The following is an 18,035-nucleotide window of genomic DNA, read 5'->3' as shown; positions in this document are numbered from 1 at the left end:
GATGGATAAAATCCCATGTTTAGATGATCCTCTAAAAACTCCCCAAATCTATTCAAATATTTGGTCCCTTAAGATTTCAAGTGTCACTCCCAGCTCGCCCAGTCTTGAACAGAGAACATTTTTAATAACTTCGACTCCAACAACAGTTGTTTATGATTTAAACCCTTAACATGAGGCTTGGGTTTGTGCTTACCAGGAGTAGTTGTGATGGGACCTCTGGGACCTCTTCCCTTTGGCATTTGAATTAGTGCTGGTGTCCCTAAAGGGAAATTTTGAAAGGGGATTTCAATCCTTCCATGACTTTGCTGCCACCTCGAATGACTTAAATCTTTGTGAAGGACCAAGCCACTCCCTGTTTACTTCTTACCTTCAGATATCTGATCTTTCTTGAGTGTGGGGAGGTTGTCTGCAGTTTTCTTCTGCTCTCAGTATTGGGTGAGTTTCAACCTTCTTTGCAGATTCCACGTTTTCAGGCAGAGAAAAAAAAAACCAACCAACAAACCCCCAACATTCTTTAGTTTTACACATCGTGACCAGAGATGGGCCAGGTTGAGGTGAAGGTGTTTTGGGCTGGATGAGAATTCACAGAAATCCAAGGTTTGTTTGTCCCTGCTGCTGCTGAGAGAGAATCATAGAGTCAGAGAGTCGAAGAATGGTTTGGGTTGGAAGGGACCTTAAAAATCATCAGGTTCCAACCTCCCTGCTCTGAGCAGGGACACCTCCCACTAGACCAGGTTGTCCCAAGCTCCATCCAACCTGCCCTCGAACACCTCCAGGGATGGGGCAGCCACAACCTCCCAGAGCAACCTTACTACCCTCATGGTGAAGAATTCCTTCCTGACATCTAACCTCAATCTCCCCTCTTCCAGTTTTAATCCATCCCCCTCATCCCATCCCTCCCTGCCCTTGTCCCAAGCCCCTCCCCAGCTTTCCTGGAGCCCCTTCAGGCACTGGAAGGTGCTCTAAGGTCTCCTTGGAGCCTTCTCTTGGAAGTTGGAACACCCCAACTGACCCAGCCTGTCTCCTTGGCAGAGCTGCTCCAGCCCTCCCAGCATCTCCATGGCCCTTCTCTGGACCTTCTCCAACAGTTCCATACCTTTCCTGTGATGTTTTCTCAGAGAAACCTCTTTCAACCTTGAGCAAAGCTCTTACTTGATTTTTGTCTGCTTTTTCTCACCTATAAAACCTAAAATGACTCTCATCCTTCAAATTGCTTTGAAACCCAAAGATGTGAAGTTCAGAGCTGGTGCCACCTGCTAACATCCATACTATAAGGAGAGGATTTCCAGAAGTGGGTAAGTGAATTAGAAGCACCCACCTCAAGGCCATGGAACTGCTCATGAGCCACTTGGTCTCAGACATTCCAAAGTCTTAAGAAAAAAAATGAAATCCTGTAGAAAATCCCACTCTAGTTATTGATGTGATTGCTAGAGCAAATTTCCCTTCTTGCTCCCAGATGCTCCCAGGTTTCAGGTGGTCTTTGGTGGGCTGTGATATTCATCAACAGGTAGGCATGGAAATCAGGTCTGAATGGGATCAGAAGTTGGATGGAGCTGTTTTGTGTTGGCACAAGGTTTATAGTGATAAGGAATGGGCTGAAAGGAGAGAAATGTCTCTGGCTGTGGTGGAGCCAAAGTCCTCTGGTTCTGTTGACTGGGGTGGAGGTTCATCCATCTCGCCTGAGATAATGATCCTGGGCTGAGGGAAGCTCCTTGAACTGGGCTTTTTTGGATTACTTCTTAAGCTCCAGCCAGAACAATTTCTCTGCTTCACTTTGCAACACTTTTCCTGGACAGCATAATTGCTGTCTCGGGTGGTGAGAGCCTGCTTGGTCTTAAAAACCCAGGCCAGGATTCAGTTTCAGGTGAAGGCATCAGATTGAGGCATCTACATAGAACCATTTATGTAAAAGTCACACTTCTAAATTTCTGTCATGGGTGAGGAACAACCCGGGTGTCAAGGGTAGGTCCAGAAGGCTCCTCAGGTTCCCAGGAACAGCTGAGAAGTTGAGATAGCTGAAGTTACCTCCTACCAGCTGGTCACCTGAGTTGCCCTTTAGAGCCCATTGACTGTATCAACCAGTCATCCAAACCATGTGTTCAGGAGCAGCAGCCTGGTGCCACTTGAGACATCCCGCGGTGACCTGGCATGTGTCCAGATTTCATTCCAGAGGAATGGAAGTCCTCCAACATCCCCACCTCAACTGTGACAGCCCCCTCAGATGTCTCAGATAGCCCTCAGCATATCGGGGGACATTTGTTAGTGCCTTCCCCAGCATGACTGATGTAGTGCTGCTCTCCTTGGATGAAGACTCAGGATCCAGCAACTGTGACCACTCAGAAACTTTCTTGCCACATCAAAAGCCTCGAACCATCTTAGACAACATTGTGGAAAGGCAGAACATGAACAGCAGGAGCTGTAGGGATGAGGATGCCATGAGAGCCTAGATGTACATCCAAGTGGTTGGGCATGTTTCACTTGTTAGATGTGATCTGTGTTCGGAGTTTTGGCTTTATTGCAAGAAAAGGGTGTTTTCCTTTTTTGGATGTTTGTCCACAAGAGGAGAAATCAAAGCTCTTGCTACAGTTCTCTTGCAACGGGCTTGGGTTGACTTTGTTGCTTTTTCTTATCTTGGCAGTTAAACCACTGGAATAATAATGGGCAGCCAAAACCAAAGTGTAGTGACAGAATTCATCTTTGAAGGCCTGTCCTCCCAGCCAAGGACAGAGACTGTTCTTTCCATAGTGTTCCTGGTTTTTTATCTGTTCACCCTCGCTGGGAACGCCTTGGTCATTATAGTGATCAGAGTTGATTGCCAGTTGCAGTCACCCATGTACTTTTTCCTTGCCAACCTGTCCTTCTTAGATATCTGCTACATCTCCTGCAATGTCTCCCAGATGCTGGTGAACCTCTTGACCAAGAAGAGGACCATCTCCTTCTCTGGATGTGCTGTTCAGATGTATTTCTCCTTGGCTTTTGGCATGACAGAGTGTTTTCTGCTCGGGTTCATGGCCTATGACCGATACCTGGCAATATGTCAGCCCTTGCTCTACACCACCCTCATGACCAGGAGGGTTTGCATTCACATGGTCCTGGCTTCCTGGACCAGCAGCCTGCTGAGCTCCATGGTCATCAACACCCTCATCTTCCGGCTGCCTTTCTGTGGACCAGACACCTTGAACCACTACTTCTGTGAAGTGCCAGCAGTGCTGGCCTTGGCCTGTGCTGACACTGCCCTCACGGAGTTGGTCATCTTCATCTTCAGCATCCTCATTGTCTTCATCCCCTTCCTTCTGATCATCACCTCCTACGCCCGCATCCTCTCGGCCGTCCTGAAGATGCAACCTGCACACGTGCAATCCAAGGCCTTCTCCACCTCTGGATCCCACCTGATGGTGGTCACCCTATTCTACGGGACAGCCATCTGCATGTACATGAATCCCAAGGCAAGGACTCCACACGACAGGGACAAAGTGGTTGCAGTGTTTTACACCATCGTGGCCCCGATGCTGAACCCCCTCATCTACAGCCTCAGGAACAAGGACATGAAGTGTGCCCTGAGAAGGGCAATGAATAGACCCACATCCCTCTTTCCATAAAGGTTCTCCAGGTGTTGGTCCTGTTGCTTTTACTTCTCCAAGTAGAAGCAATTCTCACATGTCATTATTCCTCCACCTGCAACTGTCCTAGACTTACTTATATAAGGCTTGAATTGAGTTTTGCTTCTGAAGTGTTTCCTAATGAACCTCAGAGCACACAAACATGGAAGTTATCATGCAAACCTGAGCTGCTACTGTCATTTGTCCTCAGAGGTGAAGATTCCTCAAGGTCTGTTACGTTGGTTCCCAAACAAACCTGCTGTCTTCTCCAAGAAAAACTGCAGTTGTTTGCAACTACTATTTCTCCCCTTGTGCCACGAGCATTTTCCCAACCCGTTTTGCTCCCTCTCTAGCTGGTTTCTGCTCCTCTTAGTTCCTACTGCATTTCAGTCCAGCTCAGGGTCCTCATGGGCCAAGATCCTTCCATTTCATTCTGCCACGTGGACAGTTGACAGCAGATTGTTTTGTTCTCTGCTCTGAGCAGGGCAAAATCAGACATGAATATCAGAGAGGGGGTTCCCTTCTGTAACTCAAAGACAGATCCTTAGGTTTTGATAACCCAGGCAAGATGAAGTGCATGTCAGACCTCAACTTACTTGACAATTAAAGTAAACTTTTCAAAGATGGGCTTTGTTCTCACATTCATCCAACACAGGTGGTTTGCTCCCCACCCACTAGCTTTTTTTGGTCGTGGACAACTGTGCATCCTCCTTCCTGGTGTGGGTTTATTTGTTACTCAGTGACATTATAGCCAAAATCTGGGTGGGGCTGGATGCCATTGTAAGGTCAGTTTTGTATCTGAATCCCCCACTGGCCACAGAGGGAGAACATCTCTTCTCCATGGGCTGATCAACCTTCCTTATGTAGCCATATTTTGACGATTAAAGTGAGATGGAATCATTCAAGAAACACACAGAAAGTCCTTCCCCAGTGGGCTCCAAAGTCTAAGTAAACCAAGGCTTGAAAAGAGAGCAAGAACAAATCCCTAGGACACCTAAGACACTCACAGCCAAAGCAGTCAGAGCATCTTTAAAGCCAAAATCTTGTCTTTCCCCTCTCATTTTGTGGTCCAAACTGTTCTTCTCTAATAAGTATCCTTCAGCCTTGTCTCTTTTTCCTTCTGCCTGTCAAATAACCCTCACCAGAAGCACCTGAGGAAGGTATCAGGAGAACGAGATGAAGTGTATGGGATGTTATAAGAAAACCTGGTGGGACACAGCAGACTTTCTGGTCTCTAAAGGTGGGAGTCATCTCACCTGGTTCTAAAAAACTAGTGAAGCACCTAAGTCAAAGCTGGCTCCCAGGCTTTGAGGTGGCACAGTGGGCAGAGAAACTCACCCCCCACCATGGCAAGTGTCTAAGAAGGTCCCAGTGAATTATCTGTAAATGAGGGAAGAAGAAGAATCACATTCATGAAGCCAAAGACCTAGACATCAGTTTCTTTGCTGGGTCTCCAGCAGCAGCTCAAAACACAGATGAGCTGGTACAGGCACCTGTGAGCTGAGGCTTGTGTCTGTGTTTCTGCCTCTGCAGGAAAAGCAGCTTTTAAACCCTTGTTTTAAGATGATTCTGAACAATTTTTAGACTGCCAGTGTCAGGCAGGATGAACTCCAGCTGCAGGTTATGTCTGTGACCTTACAGGTCTGCAGACACTCCACACCCTGCATGGCTGAGGTTTAACAACATGCCTGAAAATGGGAGTTGTCCCAGCTGCACAGATTTGTCAGTGTAATTCTGTGGTGTGCCTTCTTCTTTTGATGGTTGCCACCACAAACCAGCTCAGCCTTAACAGGCAGGACTTAGACTGATGTGGTTTCCTCTGCAATTCGGAGTCCCAGCCGAAAGCTCAAGTGTGGAAAAGTGCAATTAGTGAAGAAATGTCCCTCATTAATCAGAATCCTACACACCAGAGCTGTGCTTACCCCGGGGCTGTGCAGGGAAAGGCCAAACTAAGGGGTAATTGCAGCCCTGGCTCTTTACACTCTGACCAAACACCAACATCTGGAGGTGGCCTTCATGGGTTGGAGCCCAGAAACCCAGCCCAGAGAGGCAGGTCTGGGCTCTCCTGGGGCTCAGAGCAGGGCACGTGGCCCTGGCTGTGGCTCTTGCCTTCCTAGGGAGGGCAGGGAAAGGAGAAAGCTTCTTTAGTGTTGTATCTCCAACTCCTTACGCCATTTAAGATAGAAAACAGATGAGGACAATCTCCTTGCTTGGGTGTTGGGGCAGAGGGCTGTCCCCTGGAGGACAGTCACACGCCAGTTGTCTGTCCCTACTGCTACATCCCACCTTTGAGGGTGGCCAGGGGCAAGGTTTGGGTCTGATCTTTAGAGCAGGTCCTTGCTGGGCTCTCCTGCAGAGCCTCTTGGGATGGTGTGAGGGAGGAGCCCTTGGGCAGATGGAGCCTTTGGCAGGGAAATAGAAAGAGAAATGCAAAAATATCCAGTGCAGAGTAAGCCAGAAAAGGGGAAGTGGAGCCAGAGCCAGGCACCAGCTTTTTCTGAGGCCAAGCCAGGCTCCCACCACACCTAAAGGACTCTCTACTTTTTAAAAGCATTATTCCCATGACTGGAAGATAAGGCAAAAGTTCAAGTGTCAAGGCAAATAAATGCATATGAACTCTACACACAGGGAGAACAGGTGATTTCTTAATCCTTAACCCTCTTAACCCTTCACAAAGGTAAAGAAGAGGCCTCCTCTAGCAGGAGGTGGAGGCAACAGTCATAGCATGACCCACCAGGAGCCTCTGCTAGGCCTGAGCTCCAACATCAGCTAAGTAGTTCAATCTGTTTACGTCAGAAAGGAAACTTTTCCCTTTCCAAACTTCCCTGGCGAGCAGCCACCCAGGAGCCATCAGCTTAACAAGCTCTTCTGGGCATTGTGGAGAAGCCTCTAATGATCTTGAGACCTTCTTAGAGAGTTGGTAGTAAACTCACCTCATTCTTCCTAACAAGTTCCTGTGGGACAACTTCAAGGACACTAAGGAGAAGGAAAGTTTCCTCCTTGTTAAAGGCAACAAGCACTTCTAAAGCAGTTAAGTTTGTCACAGCTGCTCCATGCCCTGAAGTTGGTGGTCAGAGAGTTTTATTAGGTTGACAAAAACCTTTCCAGTCCTCCACTTGGTGGGTACAGAAGTTACCACTGGAGTTTGAAGGACAACAGATCTGTGCATCACACCACCATCAGCTGAGAGGTCAGCTGCCCCTGGCCAACAACTTCTGGTGCACAGAAGCCTCTCAACACTTTGCAACAAGTGCTTGGGACCCTCAACAAGGAGCCCCTCAACAGCCACAGACATGGCAGATGTTGAACCAGATTCTGGGTTCACCCAGGGGGCCCAGTCAGAAGCAAAAGGTGACATGGGTGGAGACAATGTACCTACAATGTACCTACGTTTGCCCATCCAGGAATGAAACTACCTACAGCACAAGCCTAAGGTCCATCCAGGAGCCACTCAGCCCTACAATGTGGTGTTGGGAGGGCCTGAAGACCTCCTAAATGGCATGGGGAGATGAGGGTGCACGTGGTGGGGCAAGAAAACACCAGGGCAGGTTGATCAGGACCCCTGCCACCTCCTGTTGCCATCAGGGTCCTGACCCCAGATGAGCTACCCCAGTTCACAGATGCTAACTGGGCTGGTGGGTCTCAGTTGCTTTCTGCTGCTCGAGGGGCTGTGAGGTGGTCTCCTCCATAGCCAGCCCTTTCAGTAGAAGCATGGTGTGAGCTGCAGCCCTCCAAGGCTCAGCCCAGCTCTCCATCTCCCTCCCTTGCACACACCAAAACACAGTCCTGGCTGCTCCGGCCTTGCAGCCCTGAGATGCTGCTGCTTAAAAACCACTCACTTGGAAAAGGTTTTGAAGAGCAGTGAAGTGTTAAAAGTACTAAATCTTGTGAAAAATAATTTTTAAAAAGTTAGTCAGTCCTAGTGAAATCACTGCTCTTGCAGGTCCATGTCTTGGTAGGTTTGTGGGAGGTCATAACTCCTCACTGCAGGCTGGGGAAGGGGATGGTAGGACCTTGTTTCTCTTAAGAGAAATTTCCCTGGACAGTAATAACTTCTTTCTCTGGACATGGAGCTGCTGCCTGAGTCCCCAGTGGGGTGGGGCTTGGTGGGAGCTCCTGGCTGTGACCCAGAGCTTGTCCCCTTGAGCACGGGGGCAACCAAGAACCAGTGAGCCCCACGCAGGGGTCTGCAGCCTGAGGTGCTCTCAGGAGGGAGGGAATAAGCATCAACCTGAACTCAGAACCCCAGGACTTCTGCTTGACCACTGTGTCAGCCTGTGCTGCAGTAAGCAAGTGGGAAAAGTGCCTCTGGCTCTCAAGATAATCTAGAGAAGACAACTTTTTTGAAGGAAAGAGTCAGAAAATGAATTTTAATGGGTCGTTTAATGTGCTCTTTACATATGCAGAGAAGTATGGTCAGTTGAAGTTGGATATTTACCATCCTGGAGGCTAGCAGTGGTCAACAGGAAAGTGGACCACAGCATTTGGTGATTCAGCTGAAAAATATTCAGACCTAGAACACAAGTTTGTTCAGAATGAATGAAACTTTGTGTTTTGTCACAGCTCGTGAAGAATTCTTCATCTGATCCTGCACGTGAGAATTCCTGCTCACTCAGCATTCCTGGAATCTGGTTTGCAGGGAAACTGCCAAACAAAAATGGAACATGGAAACAAATAGTTCTGGCTAACCAAAAGAGAGGGATGGTTCTAAGTAGCTGCAGGTATTTTTGATGGGAAGCCCAACTGCTGAGCCCTGGTTGTGTCTGGAAAGAGTGGAGGAATGGGGCAAGAGGGACCTCATGGGGTTCAACAAAGACCTTCACTAGAGGAGGCACCAGTAAAAGCTGGAGGATGACCAGCTGGAAGGCAGCTTGGCAGAGAAGGACCTGGGTGTCCAGTGGGACATCAGGCTGACCATGAGGCCAGCCCGTGGGGACAAAGAAGGTCAACAAGCCTTCTGAGCTCCTTTAGGAAAAGCATGGTCAGCAAGTCAAGTCAGTGAGACCACAGCTGGGGTGCTGTGGCTGGGTCTCGGTTTCTCAGGGCAAGAGAGACCAGGACATGCTGGAACAGGATCAGTGAAGGGCATTAAGGGACTAGAACATCTCATGAGCAAGCTTAGATGGTTCAGCCTGGAGAAGGCTCAGGGGGATCTTGTCAGGGAGTGCAAATACCTGTTGGGGGGGAGTAAAGAGAGCAGAACCAGACTCTGTGGTGCCCAGTGTGAATCACAGACTGGTTTGGGTTGGAAGGAACCTTAAAGATCATCTAGTTCCACTCCCCCTGCATGGGCAGGGACACCTCCCACTAGACCAGGTTGCTCAAAGCCCTGAGAAGACAAATTGAAATTCAAGGAACTCCATTTAAACAGAAGAAAAGACTTTATTCCTGTGAAGAGGATCAAGCCCAGAAAGGTTGTGAGGTCTCCATCCTCAAAGACATTCAGAGTAGACACATTCCTCAGCAGCCTCTCTGGTGACCTGGCTTTGAGCAGGTGGTCAGCCTAGGTCACCTCCAGAGGTCCCATCAAGCCTCCACCACCCTGTGATTCTGTGTGAAGATCCAGATGGTCACTGTCCTTGGCCCACAGACCTACCTTTCACTTTGCTTTGCACAATGGCATCGTGGTCATTGCCTGGGAGGTGGAGTAACTGGGCAAGAAGTTGGTACTAGAGACAAGACTGATGCAGCTATGGTGGTCTGAGAGCAGATGAATTCATTTTTCAACCCTGTTGTATGAGGTGCCAAATGGTTCTGGAGGCAAATGAGACCTGCATGAATCATTCTCCTTAGAGAGAGGAAAAAAAAGGAAAGGAATGTAACACAAATTGTCCTTCAGAAGTTCACTTTCCTCCTAACGCAGCTTCTGAGGGCCTGCTTCACCTCTGTGTTCCTCAGGCTGTAGATGATGGGGTTCAGCATGGGGACTATGATGGTGTAGAAGATGGAGGCAATCTTCTTGCTCTCCTGGGAGCTTGCTGAAGAGGGTTGCATGTAATTAAAAAGGGCAGAGACATAGAAGATGACAATGGCTGCCAGGTGGGAGGTGCAGGTGGACCAGGCTTTGTGCCTGCCTGCAGCAGAGCCCATCCTGCCCACGGCCACCACGATGCAGGCGTAGGAGGTGAGGATGAGCAGGTTGGTGGTCATCATGTTGAATCCCACCAACACAAACATCAAACCCTCGCTGAGGCGCGTGTCGCTGGAGGCCACAGCAAGCAGCGGTGGCCCATCACAGTAGAAGTTGTTAATGGTGGAGGGGCCACAGAAGGACAACCAGAGCAGGGCTGTGGCGTGCACCGTGGCATTCAGCAACCCTGCCAGGTAGGACCCAGCCACCAGGCTCGTGCAGACACCAGGAGACATGATCACCTTGTAGAGCAGGGGCTTGGAGATGGCCACATACCGGTCATAGGCCATGGCAGCCAGCAGGTAAATCTCAGCTGTGGCAAAACAAGCATACAAATAAAGCTGTGTGAGGCAGCCAGCAAAAGAAATGGCCTTGGTTTTTGTTGGAAGGTCCAGCAGCATTTTGGGGCTGATGGTGGAGGAGTAGCAAATGTCTAAGAAGGACAAGCTACTGAGGAAGAAGTACATGGGGGTGTGAAGCTGGGGGCTGACCCTGATCAGGGTGATCAGGCCGAGGTTTCCCACCAATGTCAGCACATAGGTGCCCAGGAAGAGGGTGAAGAGGATGAGCTTCAGCTGTGGGTGCTCTGTGAGTCCCAGGAAGGTGAACTGGGTAGCCTGGGTGCAGTTCCCGTCAGCCATGTCTACATCACTGCAGAGAGATGCGGAGGGAAGAGGGTGAAAACAATTCCTGATGCAATTTCCACTTCACAAATAGCAACGCAAGAAGTTGACACCATCACTGAAGTGAAATGGACAAGGAAAAATAATGTAAGACCTGCTGATTTTTTTTTTTTTTCCTTGCAGTGACACTGTCATCTCTGGAAGAAACATCAGCAGTTCTTAGAAGAAGTTTCTTTTCCAAGTCCTTAACAGAGAGCAGTTTGTCACCACCTCTCCTGTGACCTCTGATTCCCTTCCAGCTTCAAGTCCTGTATCTGCACAAGGATTATTTATTTAATGTTTTGTTTGGTTTTTTTTTTGGGGGGGACACATGAGGTGTTTCAGAAATCTCCTGTCCACAGTTACCATCAGGTAACCTTGTTCACACTGAGGATTCTTCCTCTGTTTCAAGCAGCTAGTTCGTCTCAAACATCTCAAGGCTACTGTACCTACAAGGTGCCATCACAAAGTGAAAGCCTAACTTGGGATTTAACACCCTGGAGGTCAATGGCCGTGCTTTTTAGTCTTGAACTGGTATGTTTTTATCCAGCCAGAGGCTTGCTGGAAACCTCCCTTCTGGTATTGAACCCTTAGAAGTCCTTAGAAGTGAGGCCCACCGTGCTTTGGATGACAGCTCTAAGTGAGCAGACCATCTGGCCTCCCAGGCAACACACACATGTGGCTCATCTGAGCTATTCTGAACTAATTTGCTTGGGTTAAGTCAACTCACCCATAGTCCAGGTACCCTCAGAGGACAGATGACCTGTTCAGAGGGTGACACTTGCCCTCTAGGTGTTGAAAGGGAGAGGAGATCAAGCCCACTTGTCTCCCTGTAGACCACCCTGCATGCATCTCAACTCCTGAAGACTGACACTTTCACTCTGAACGTGTTGACCAAAGATTGCTCAAGTGGGTAAATCTTTGAGGCAAGTTTTCCCTTCCTTGCTTCCTTTCTAGTTCAGCATTTGGGTCTCTTTTTCATAGCTGATGTGAAACTGCAGACATCTCACAGACCTATCAACCCTTTAAAAATCCACAGCCAACAGCACTTAAATATTGACATTATTGAACACACCTAATCAGAAGCTCCTGGGATCAATCCAATGAGAAGAACCTCAGCATTTTTACAGGATGATGTATTATTTCTTCCTAGAGATTTCATTCTTCAACCCTCTGCAAACAGCCTCAGAGATACCTACAATTTTACACCTTCCAGACCCCCTTCTCAGTATACCAAGGCATACCTTGAGCTCTCATTTCCATGGGCTTTAGAAGGGATTCTCCAAAGTGCCATCAGGTGCCCCTGTGCTCCTCCAGCTTGGTGCGTGATGCAGTCCTTGTCCTACACTCCAGTTAATGTCTTCATTGCTCTCAAGGTCATTATCAGAAAATGTGCTTGATAAGGTTGGAGTGGGACTCTTCCACAGGGGCAATTCTGTCCATCTGAAACAGCTCTCAGGTGTTTGAGGTGAAGTATCATCACTTGTAGTTGCTCACGTCTTGCATTTAGGGAGAGGGTGGATGGACAGTGTAGAGCTGCTCTCCTGAAGACTGAGTGTCTAAGATCCTGTTGAGATTCCAGAGAGGAGAAAGGTCTGCACATAAGGTGAAGGACTGAATGGTCTGAGGTAAAACCAAGTGCATGTCACCACTGAAACAACAGTACTGATGGAGGACACTTAGTGAGAGCAGGTGGTCTTCACTCATGATGCAACCCTCAAGTGAAGGTCCAAAGTAAGGACAACTTCACTGGGAGGAATGAGAGAAGATGGAGCAGCCCTGCCAAGGAGAGGAAGTTACACTCTCACAAGGTTATGTTGGTGTCAAATATTGCCTGCACCATCTACAGCAGCAGTGCTCACATCCTGCTGCTGACAGGTACTGACAAAGCCTCGTGTCTCTGATGAGAACCTCTGATGGAACCCAGGGGTGATGAATGCAGGGGTGGTTGGGCATGGGGATGAGGCAAGGTTGGCCCAGTAAGTTTGGAGTGTTCAGTCTCAGCAGTCACTAAAGCAGTTCCTCATCCTGTAAACAGGCATTAGAGTCTTCTACAGGCTTCAGTCAGACTTGAAACTTCAGACTCTCACACCATTTATCTGATGCCAGTGACTCAGACCAACTTTCAAAACTGAACAGCAACTACTTTAGGAGCAATTTTGCCACCCTTCACTTTGGAGATGGGCCATGGAGAAGAAAAAGCTAATTTTAGCCACAGGATTTAAACACAGAGCTAAACTAAGAATCCTTATTTGTCCTGTTTATTCATCTACTGTGACACTCAAATTCCATGTGAATTCACATGTAGAAGTGTTATTCAATGTGCAGTGTCATTTTCCTCCTCTTCTTTTGCATCTTTGTGGCCTTCTTTATCACTAGGTTCTTAATAAGATCCTTAATTTTCCTACCTTACATCAGAGCTGCTGCAGTCTGTCACAGTTCTCCATCCCAAAGAAACTACAGGCAGGTAGGACCATCGAGCAGGTGTTGATGGAAGGTTTTTTCCATACATCAAAGGATTTAGTCCATGAGGACAATCAAGCCCTTACCAGCCAGCATGAGAAATTCACCAGTTTCTCCTTCCAAAGGTCCCCTGCATTATTTGCAGACTCAAGCTCAGCAATTACTCTGCTGAAGTCCAAAACCAGGCTTTATGAAACCAGAATGATGTCCCATTGATCCCATGCTCGTGGGATGAATCATCAGAGCCTCTCCAGGGCACCTGGAAGACCAGAGGGAGATTTCCCCAAGGGCATCCTGCTGGGATTTCTCTCTGAAGTTGGTGTCTGGGGAATTTGGCAAAACATCAGAAATGGTGTGTGGAGAACACCAGCAATTCTACTCATGTACTTGCCCTCCCAAGAAAAAAAAAAAACAAGCACAAGATGAGATGTTTTGTAGAAGGGTTGGAAGAACTTTGTAGAAGGATTGCAGAAGAATGGGAAGAACTTTTTCTTCCTGTGTTTCTGGAGAATAAACTACAATGACTGTTTATTCATAAGTCAATTTAGGGAAATGTTTGTCCCTGCAGTGGCCAGTGAGGTTAAATGTGCTTCTGTGGGTGCTCCATTCTTTGGTGGATGAGTAGCTTCAGTCTCCCCAGTTGCTGACACCTGGATATAAGGGTTCCCAAGGCTGCAGCCCTGCTCCAGTTGCTGGTACAGGCCATCACACTGGCCAGGACTTTCCAGGTCATGGTGATGGGTTTCACACCTGGACGCTGGAGCTCCTGGCTCTGCTGGGTCAGAGCTGGGAAGAGCTTGGACAGGATGGTCGTTCCTTGCAAGTCCTTGATTTGGATTCCCTCCTGCTGCTGTGCATCCCTGTGCTGCTCTGGCTTGAGCAGGTGGGCTTGTGGTGGGTTTACGTGATGCCCTCTGCTCACAGCTGTGCACACTGGTATGAGGATCAAGCTCTCCTTTCACCACAGCATCCTGCTCTCCACATTTTATCCAGTTCTGTGATGGTAACTCAAGTGTAGAAGAGCACAGAAGGTAAAATAGGGATGGTGGTTCCCTCCAAAAACGTAGCACCCGAGACCAGGTCAGTTTGGGGATTACTTTGATCCACCAGCTCCATCCAGGGCACCCAGCTGTTTTTCTAGCTGGTTCCAGTGGGAGGACACTTCCTGAAGGTGATGGGAAGGAAAGGTGGATGCACACTCAGAAAATAAGCTCCTGCAGCAACGCAGATGCTGGATTGTATATCTGCCTTAGCACTTGCTTACAAAATCAACACATTCTCTTTGGTGCTTCTGAGGCCTCTTCTAGTGGTGGAAGCCACTTCTTGAAGGTGATTCATCCCATTGTAACAGGGCTGGCTAAAACATTTGGGATCTTGGAGTCAGATGTCCAAACCCAGGATGAGCCTCAATATCTCCCTGTGAGGCTGCACTTGGCCAGAGACTGGCCTGAGGTTGCTGGAGGAGCTGCAGAGCCAGCCCTGTCCCTCAGCTCTCCTGGGGGACTGAAAGGGCCACCCATTATCTATGGTGCCTACACAGCCTCATGCCCCCAGGGAAAGCCTTGGTGGCTTCAGCTCCTGCCAGGCCCCTGCAGAATAAGCAGCAGCTTTGGGGGCCGTGGGTTTGTGTCTATGACATTGAAGTGAGCACCTTGGGTGCACCCAGGGCCAGAGCCCCACAGCACCATAGAACCTGGGGAAAAGGCTGGGGCTTCCACCAAGCTCTCCTTGTCCTACAGGTCCTCTCCCTCCAGGATGCTGTCATCTAGAAAGGACCATTGTCTCTCCGTGGAGGACATCACCAACTGGGGCAGCCTCTTGGTAGCCACCAACATTGAGCTGAGCAAGTGATAATTCATCCAGGGTTTCCCTTTTGTGGTGTTTCTTCCTTTCTTTTCTGCCTCTGTGGGACCATGGCATGGACAGGTGAGCAGTAATCTGGTCTTTAGAGACACCAGGAAGGATCTCATGGGGCTGCTGTGCTCTTCAGCTCCTTGGCAGCAGCCTCCAGTTGCTGAAGACAGCAGGGAAGGGATGCCCAGGAGCAGTCTGAGAGGGATGAAAAATTAAAGCACAGAGGCACAGTAAGCAGAAGACACTCCAATGGCCATAAAGAAGACACGTCCAGGAGCTACTCTGACCTACTCATGCAGCAGAGAACATTGGTAGAATAGTGAAACATCCTGATAAAATGTGTCCCCAGAAGCCACCTCATCCTAGAGTAAAGAGCACTAGCTAAGGAGTGGACATCTGAAGTTATGTGAGATGATCCCCAGCTGGGGTATCAAAGCCAGAGGAATTCCCAGTGTTTTCTGGTTGCCTTCTCCAGGGTTGGAGCACCCTTGGACAGTCAAGAGTTATGCAGGAGCCCTTCAAGAAGCCATGTTCCTGTGAGACCTTATCCTGCACCAAGCCAGACTGAAAGAGGCTGGTAGGTTTTAGCATTAGGAACACAAAAATACATGGAACAGAATGAAACCCCATCCGACCTGCCCTTGAACACTTCCAGGGGGGAGGCATCCACAGCTTCTCTGGGTGACCCATTCCAGCATCTCACCACCCTCATAATGAAAAATTTCTTCTTAATACCTCATCTACATCTCCCCTCTTTCAGCTTTCACCCCATGCCCTGGTCAAAAGGCCCTCTCCAGCTTTCCTGTCATCCCTTCAGGAACTGGAAAGCCATTGGAATAGGACACTGAGAGAAAATAATAGTGATAGGCAAGCTCCTTGCCCTGCTCTCTGGGTCCATCCTGGCTGCCTTAACTTCTGCCCACCCTCTGCCCTGCACTGCTTTGGAGGCTTTGGCTCAACCCTTCTTCTCCATCCCTCTCCCAGGCCAGCCACCCATTCCCTGCCCCTGAGGGAAGTGTCCCTGGAAGCACTCCAGATGGACTCAACAACCTCACAGTGGCTGTGACCTCACTGTCCCAGCCTGCTCCCCCCGAGTGGGGCAGAAGGCCTGGGTGGAGAGGTGAGAGCAGCTGCAATGTGCTGGATGTGCTCCCTTGACCCAAACCCCACCATCTTGAGCACCATGGAGCAAAGCCAGCTCAGCTGGCTTCTCCTGCTCTGGGCCAGTGGCTTCCTCTTGCTCCTGGCAGCCTGGGCTGGCTGGCGCTGCCGGTGCAGAGACTCTGGGAAACAGCTCCAGGTAGGAAGGAGACTTCTGGGGAGCCCTTCCCAGGGCCACAACCAGCTGCAGGGTCCCTGCTCTGCAGGAGGGTCTCCTAGCCTTGGGGGAATTGGAGTTGGCAGAGGAAATTGGGGCTGGCTGCCCCGCTGCGTGTGGGTCGGGGCTCTGACCAGGTCCCTGAGCCATCGTCGCTGTGCCCACAGGTTGGTCCCTGTGGTGTGTGGAGGACCCTGACAGAAGCCCAGGACCCAGGTGAGGCCACAGCTCTGCCCCATGCTGGGGACAGCATGCCCAGCTGCCCACAGTCATGGCCCTGTGACCACGAGAGAGCTGGTTCTCCTGGGGTTTGCTGTAGAACAAGCCCCATCCCAGCACCACACGGCAGGTCTGTCCCTGCTGTGACCCTCTCCCTGTCCCGTGGGCCCTGCTGGGGGGAGAAATGACGATAGGGGGTTGGTGTGTTCCTCCCGCTCCCAGGGGCGAGGATTGCCCTGCTCTCCAACCCCAGCACAGCTCCTCTCCACAGTGCAGCCCACCCACCCTCAGCACGATGCCAAGACCCTCTCAGGACGACTCCAACCACTGGCACTCCCAGCACCCAGAGCTGCCCCCACACCCACCCGGAACCCACCCCCTTTCCACAGCACCGCTCAGTCAGCCTCCCCTCCCTCAACCTCGACTGCTTTGCAGGCAAGAAGGCAGGACTGCCCAGCTGTGGGGCCAAGGTCCGGGATCGCCACGGCAGGTCCCTGGGCAAGTTCTTGTGCTACGACCTGAGCTGCGTGACCTGCAGAGAGACGGTGCAGAAGCGGCGGCGGCAGCTGAAGGCCGTGCGGCACAGCACCCGCTTCGCCCGCTACCGCAGCTCGCCCTCCTCCCGCCGCCTGCTGAGGCACAGCCAGAGGAGAAGGCTCCATCCCCAGCACAAGGATCAGTCCCACGAAGGGACAGACACCCTGAGGTTACTCCGGCCACCCACCGCTGACCCCAGCTTCCCGTTTGGCAGCCAGGATGAGGAGCTGGCGGAGCCAGTGCCCTCGGAGACAGAAGTCGGCCGCTACTCCCGTTCAGCCACCGCCTACAGCCAGCGCGGAGCCAGCTCCTGGCTGCCTGACAATGACCTCTCACTCTAATCATGAGCTCTCAGTCTGACCATCACAGCCTGGAATCAATAAAGTCCTGTTTCTGACCATGCCACACATGCCTAACTTGCTTCACCAGCCAAAGAAACCTTCAGTGGTTGACCTAGTACCAGCAAGCGGTCACTCCAAGGGGATGGCAATGCAGGGCATGTGGATCTACATGATCTTTAAGGTCCCTTCCAACCCAAACCAGTCTATGATCCTGTGATCTTAAACAATATACACCCAACAAGCAGGGGGAGGAGAGAGATTTCAATACTAATCCCTAGGGTTGTTCAGCCTGGAGAAGAGAAGGCTCCAGGGAGACCTGAGAGCACCTTCCAGGGCCTGAAGGGGCTCCAGGAAAGCTGGGGAGGAACGTGGGACAAGGGCAGGGAGGGATGGGATGAGGGGGATGGATTAAAACTGGAAGAGAGGAGATTTATGTTGGACATGAGGAGGAAAGTCTTTCCTCTGTGTGGTGAGACCCTGGCCCAGGTTGCCCAGAGAAGCTGTAGCTGCCCCATCCCTGGCAGTGTTGCAGGGCAGGTTGGATGGGGCTTGGAGCAGCCTGGGCTGGTGGGAGGTGTCCCTGCCCATGGCAGGGGGGTTGGAACTGAATGATCTTTAAGGTCCCTTCCAACCCAAACCACTCTGATTCTATGAAAACATAATATAGTTGGTGTTTAATCTTAACAAGTATGAAGGATTCTATTATTCTAAATGGCTTAAAAAACAAACAAACAAACCAACCAGTTTCCACCATCATACTTCAAGAATTACAGGAACACCTGTGTAAACATCTGCTGCTCTGCCCATAATAGGTAAATAGCTCCTGTTTGGCAGTAGAAGACTTCTCATATCTTCACCCAGTTGGTGGAAATGACAGGACTAAGAATAGTCTGTACTTTTTAGGGAACTATG

The 18,035-nt window shown here is 49.9% G+C and overlaps 2 protein-coding genes across 2 annotated transcripts; one reads left to right on the top strand and one right to left on the bottom strand.

Moving 5' to 3' along the window:
• Positions 1-2,657: 2,657 nt before the first annotated feature.
• LOC127385231 (olfactory receptor 2D2-like) lies at positions 2,658-3,599 on the top strand. The gene has a single exon (XM_051620829.1). The coding sequence runs from the start codon at positions 2,658-2,660 to the stop codon at positions 3,597-3,599; it is 942 nt and encodes a 313-aa protein (XP_051476789.1).
• A 5,835-nt stretch (positions 3,600-9,434) lies between these two features.
• On the bottom strand, positions 9,435-10,370 carry LOC127385317 (olfactory receptor 1052-like). Its single transcript, XM_051620967.1, has one exon. It carries the CDS (start codon positions 10,368-10,370, stop codon positions 9,435-9,437), a length of 936 nt encoding a protein of 311 aa, XP_051476927.1.
• Between the last annotated feature and the right edge of the window lie 7,665 nt (positions 10,371-18,035).

The sequence above is a fragment of the Apus apus genome, chromosome 5, assembly GCF_020740795.1.
Source record: "Apus apus isolate bApuApu2 chromosome 5, bApuApu2.pri.cur, whole genome shotgun sequence".
Taxonomy (NCBI): Eukaryota; Metazoa; Chordata; class Aves; order Apodiformes; family Apodidae; genus Apus; species Apus apus.
This window is presented reverse-complemented; position numbering and strand designations above follow the sequence as displayed.

Bases quoted from the DNA above. Each gene is read 5' to 3' on its own strand.
- LOC127385231 (XM_051620829.1), top strand. From the start codon at position 2,658: ATGGGCAGCCAAAACCAAAGTGTAGTGACAGAATTCATCTTTGAAGGC.
- LOC127385317 (XM_051620967.1), bottom strand. From the start codon at position 10,370: ATGGCTGACGGGAACTGCACCCAGGCTACCCAGTTCACCTTCCTGGGA.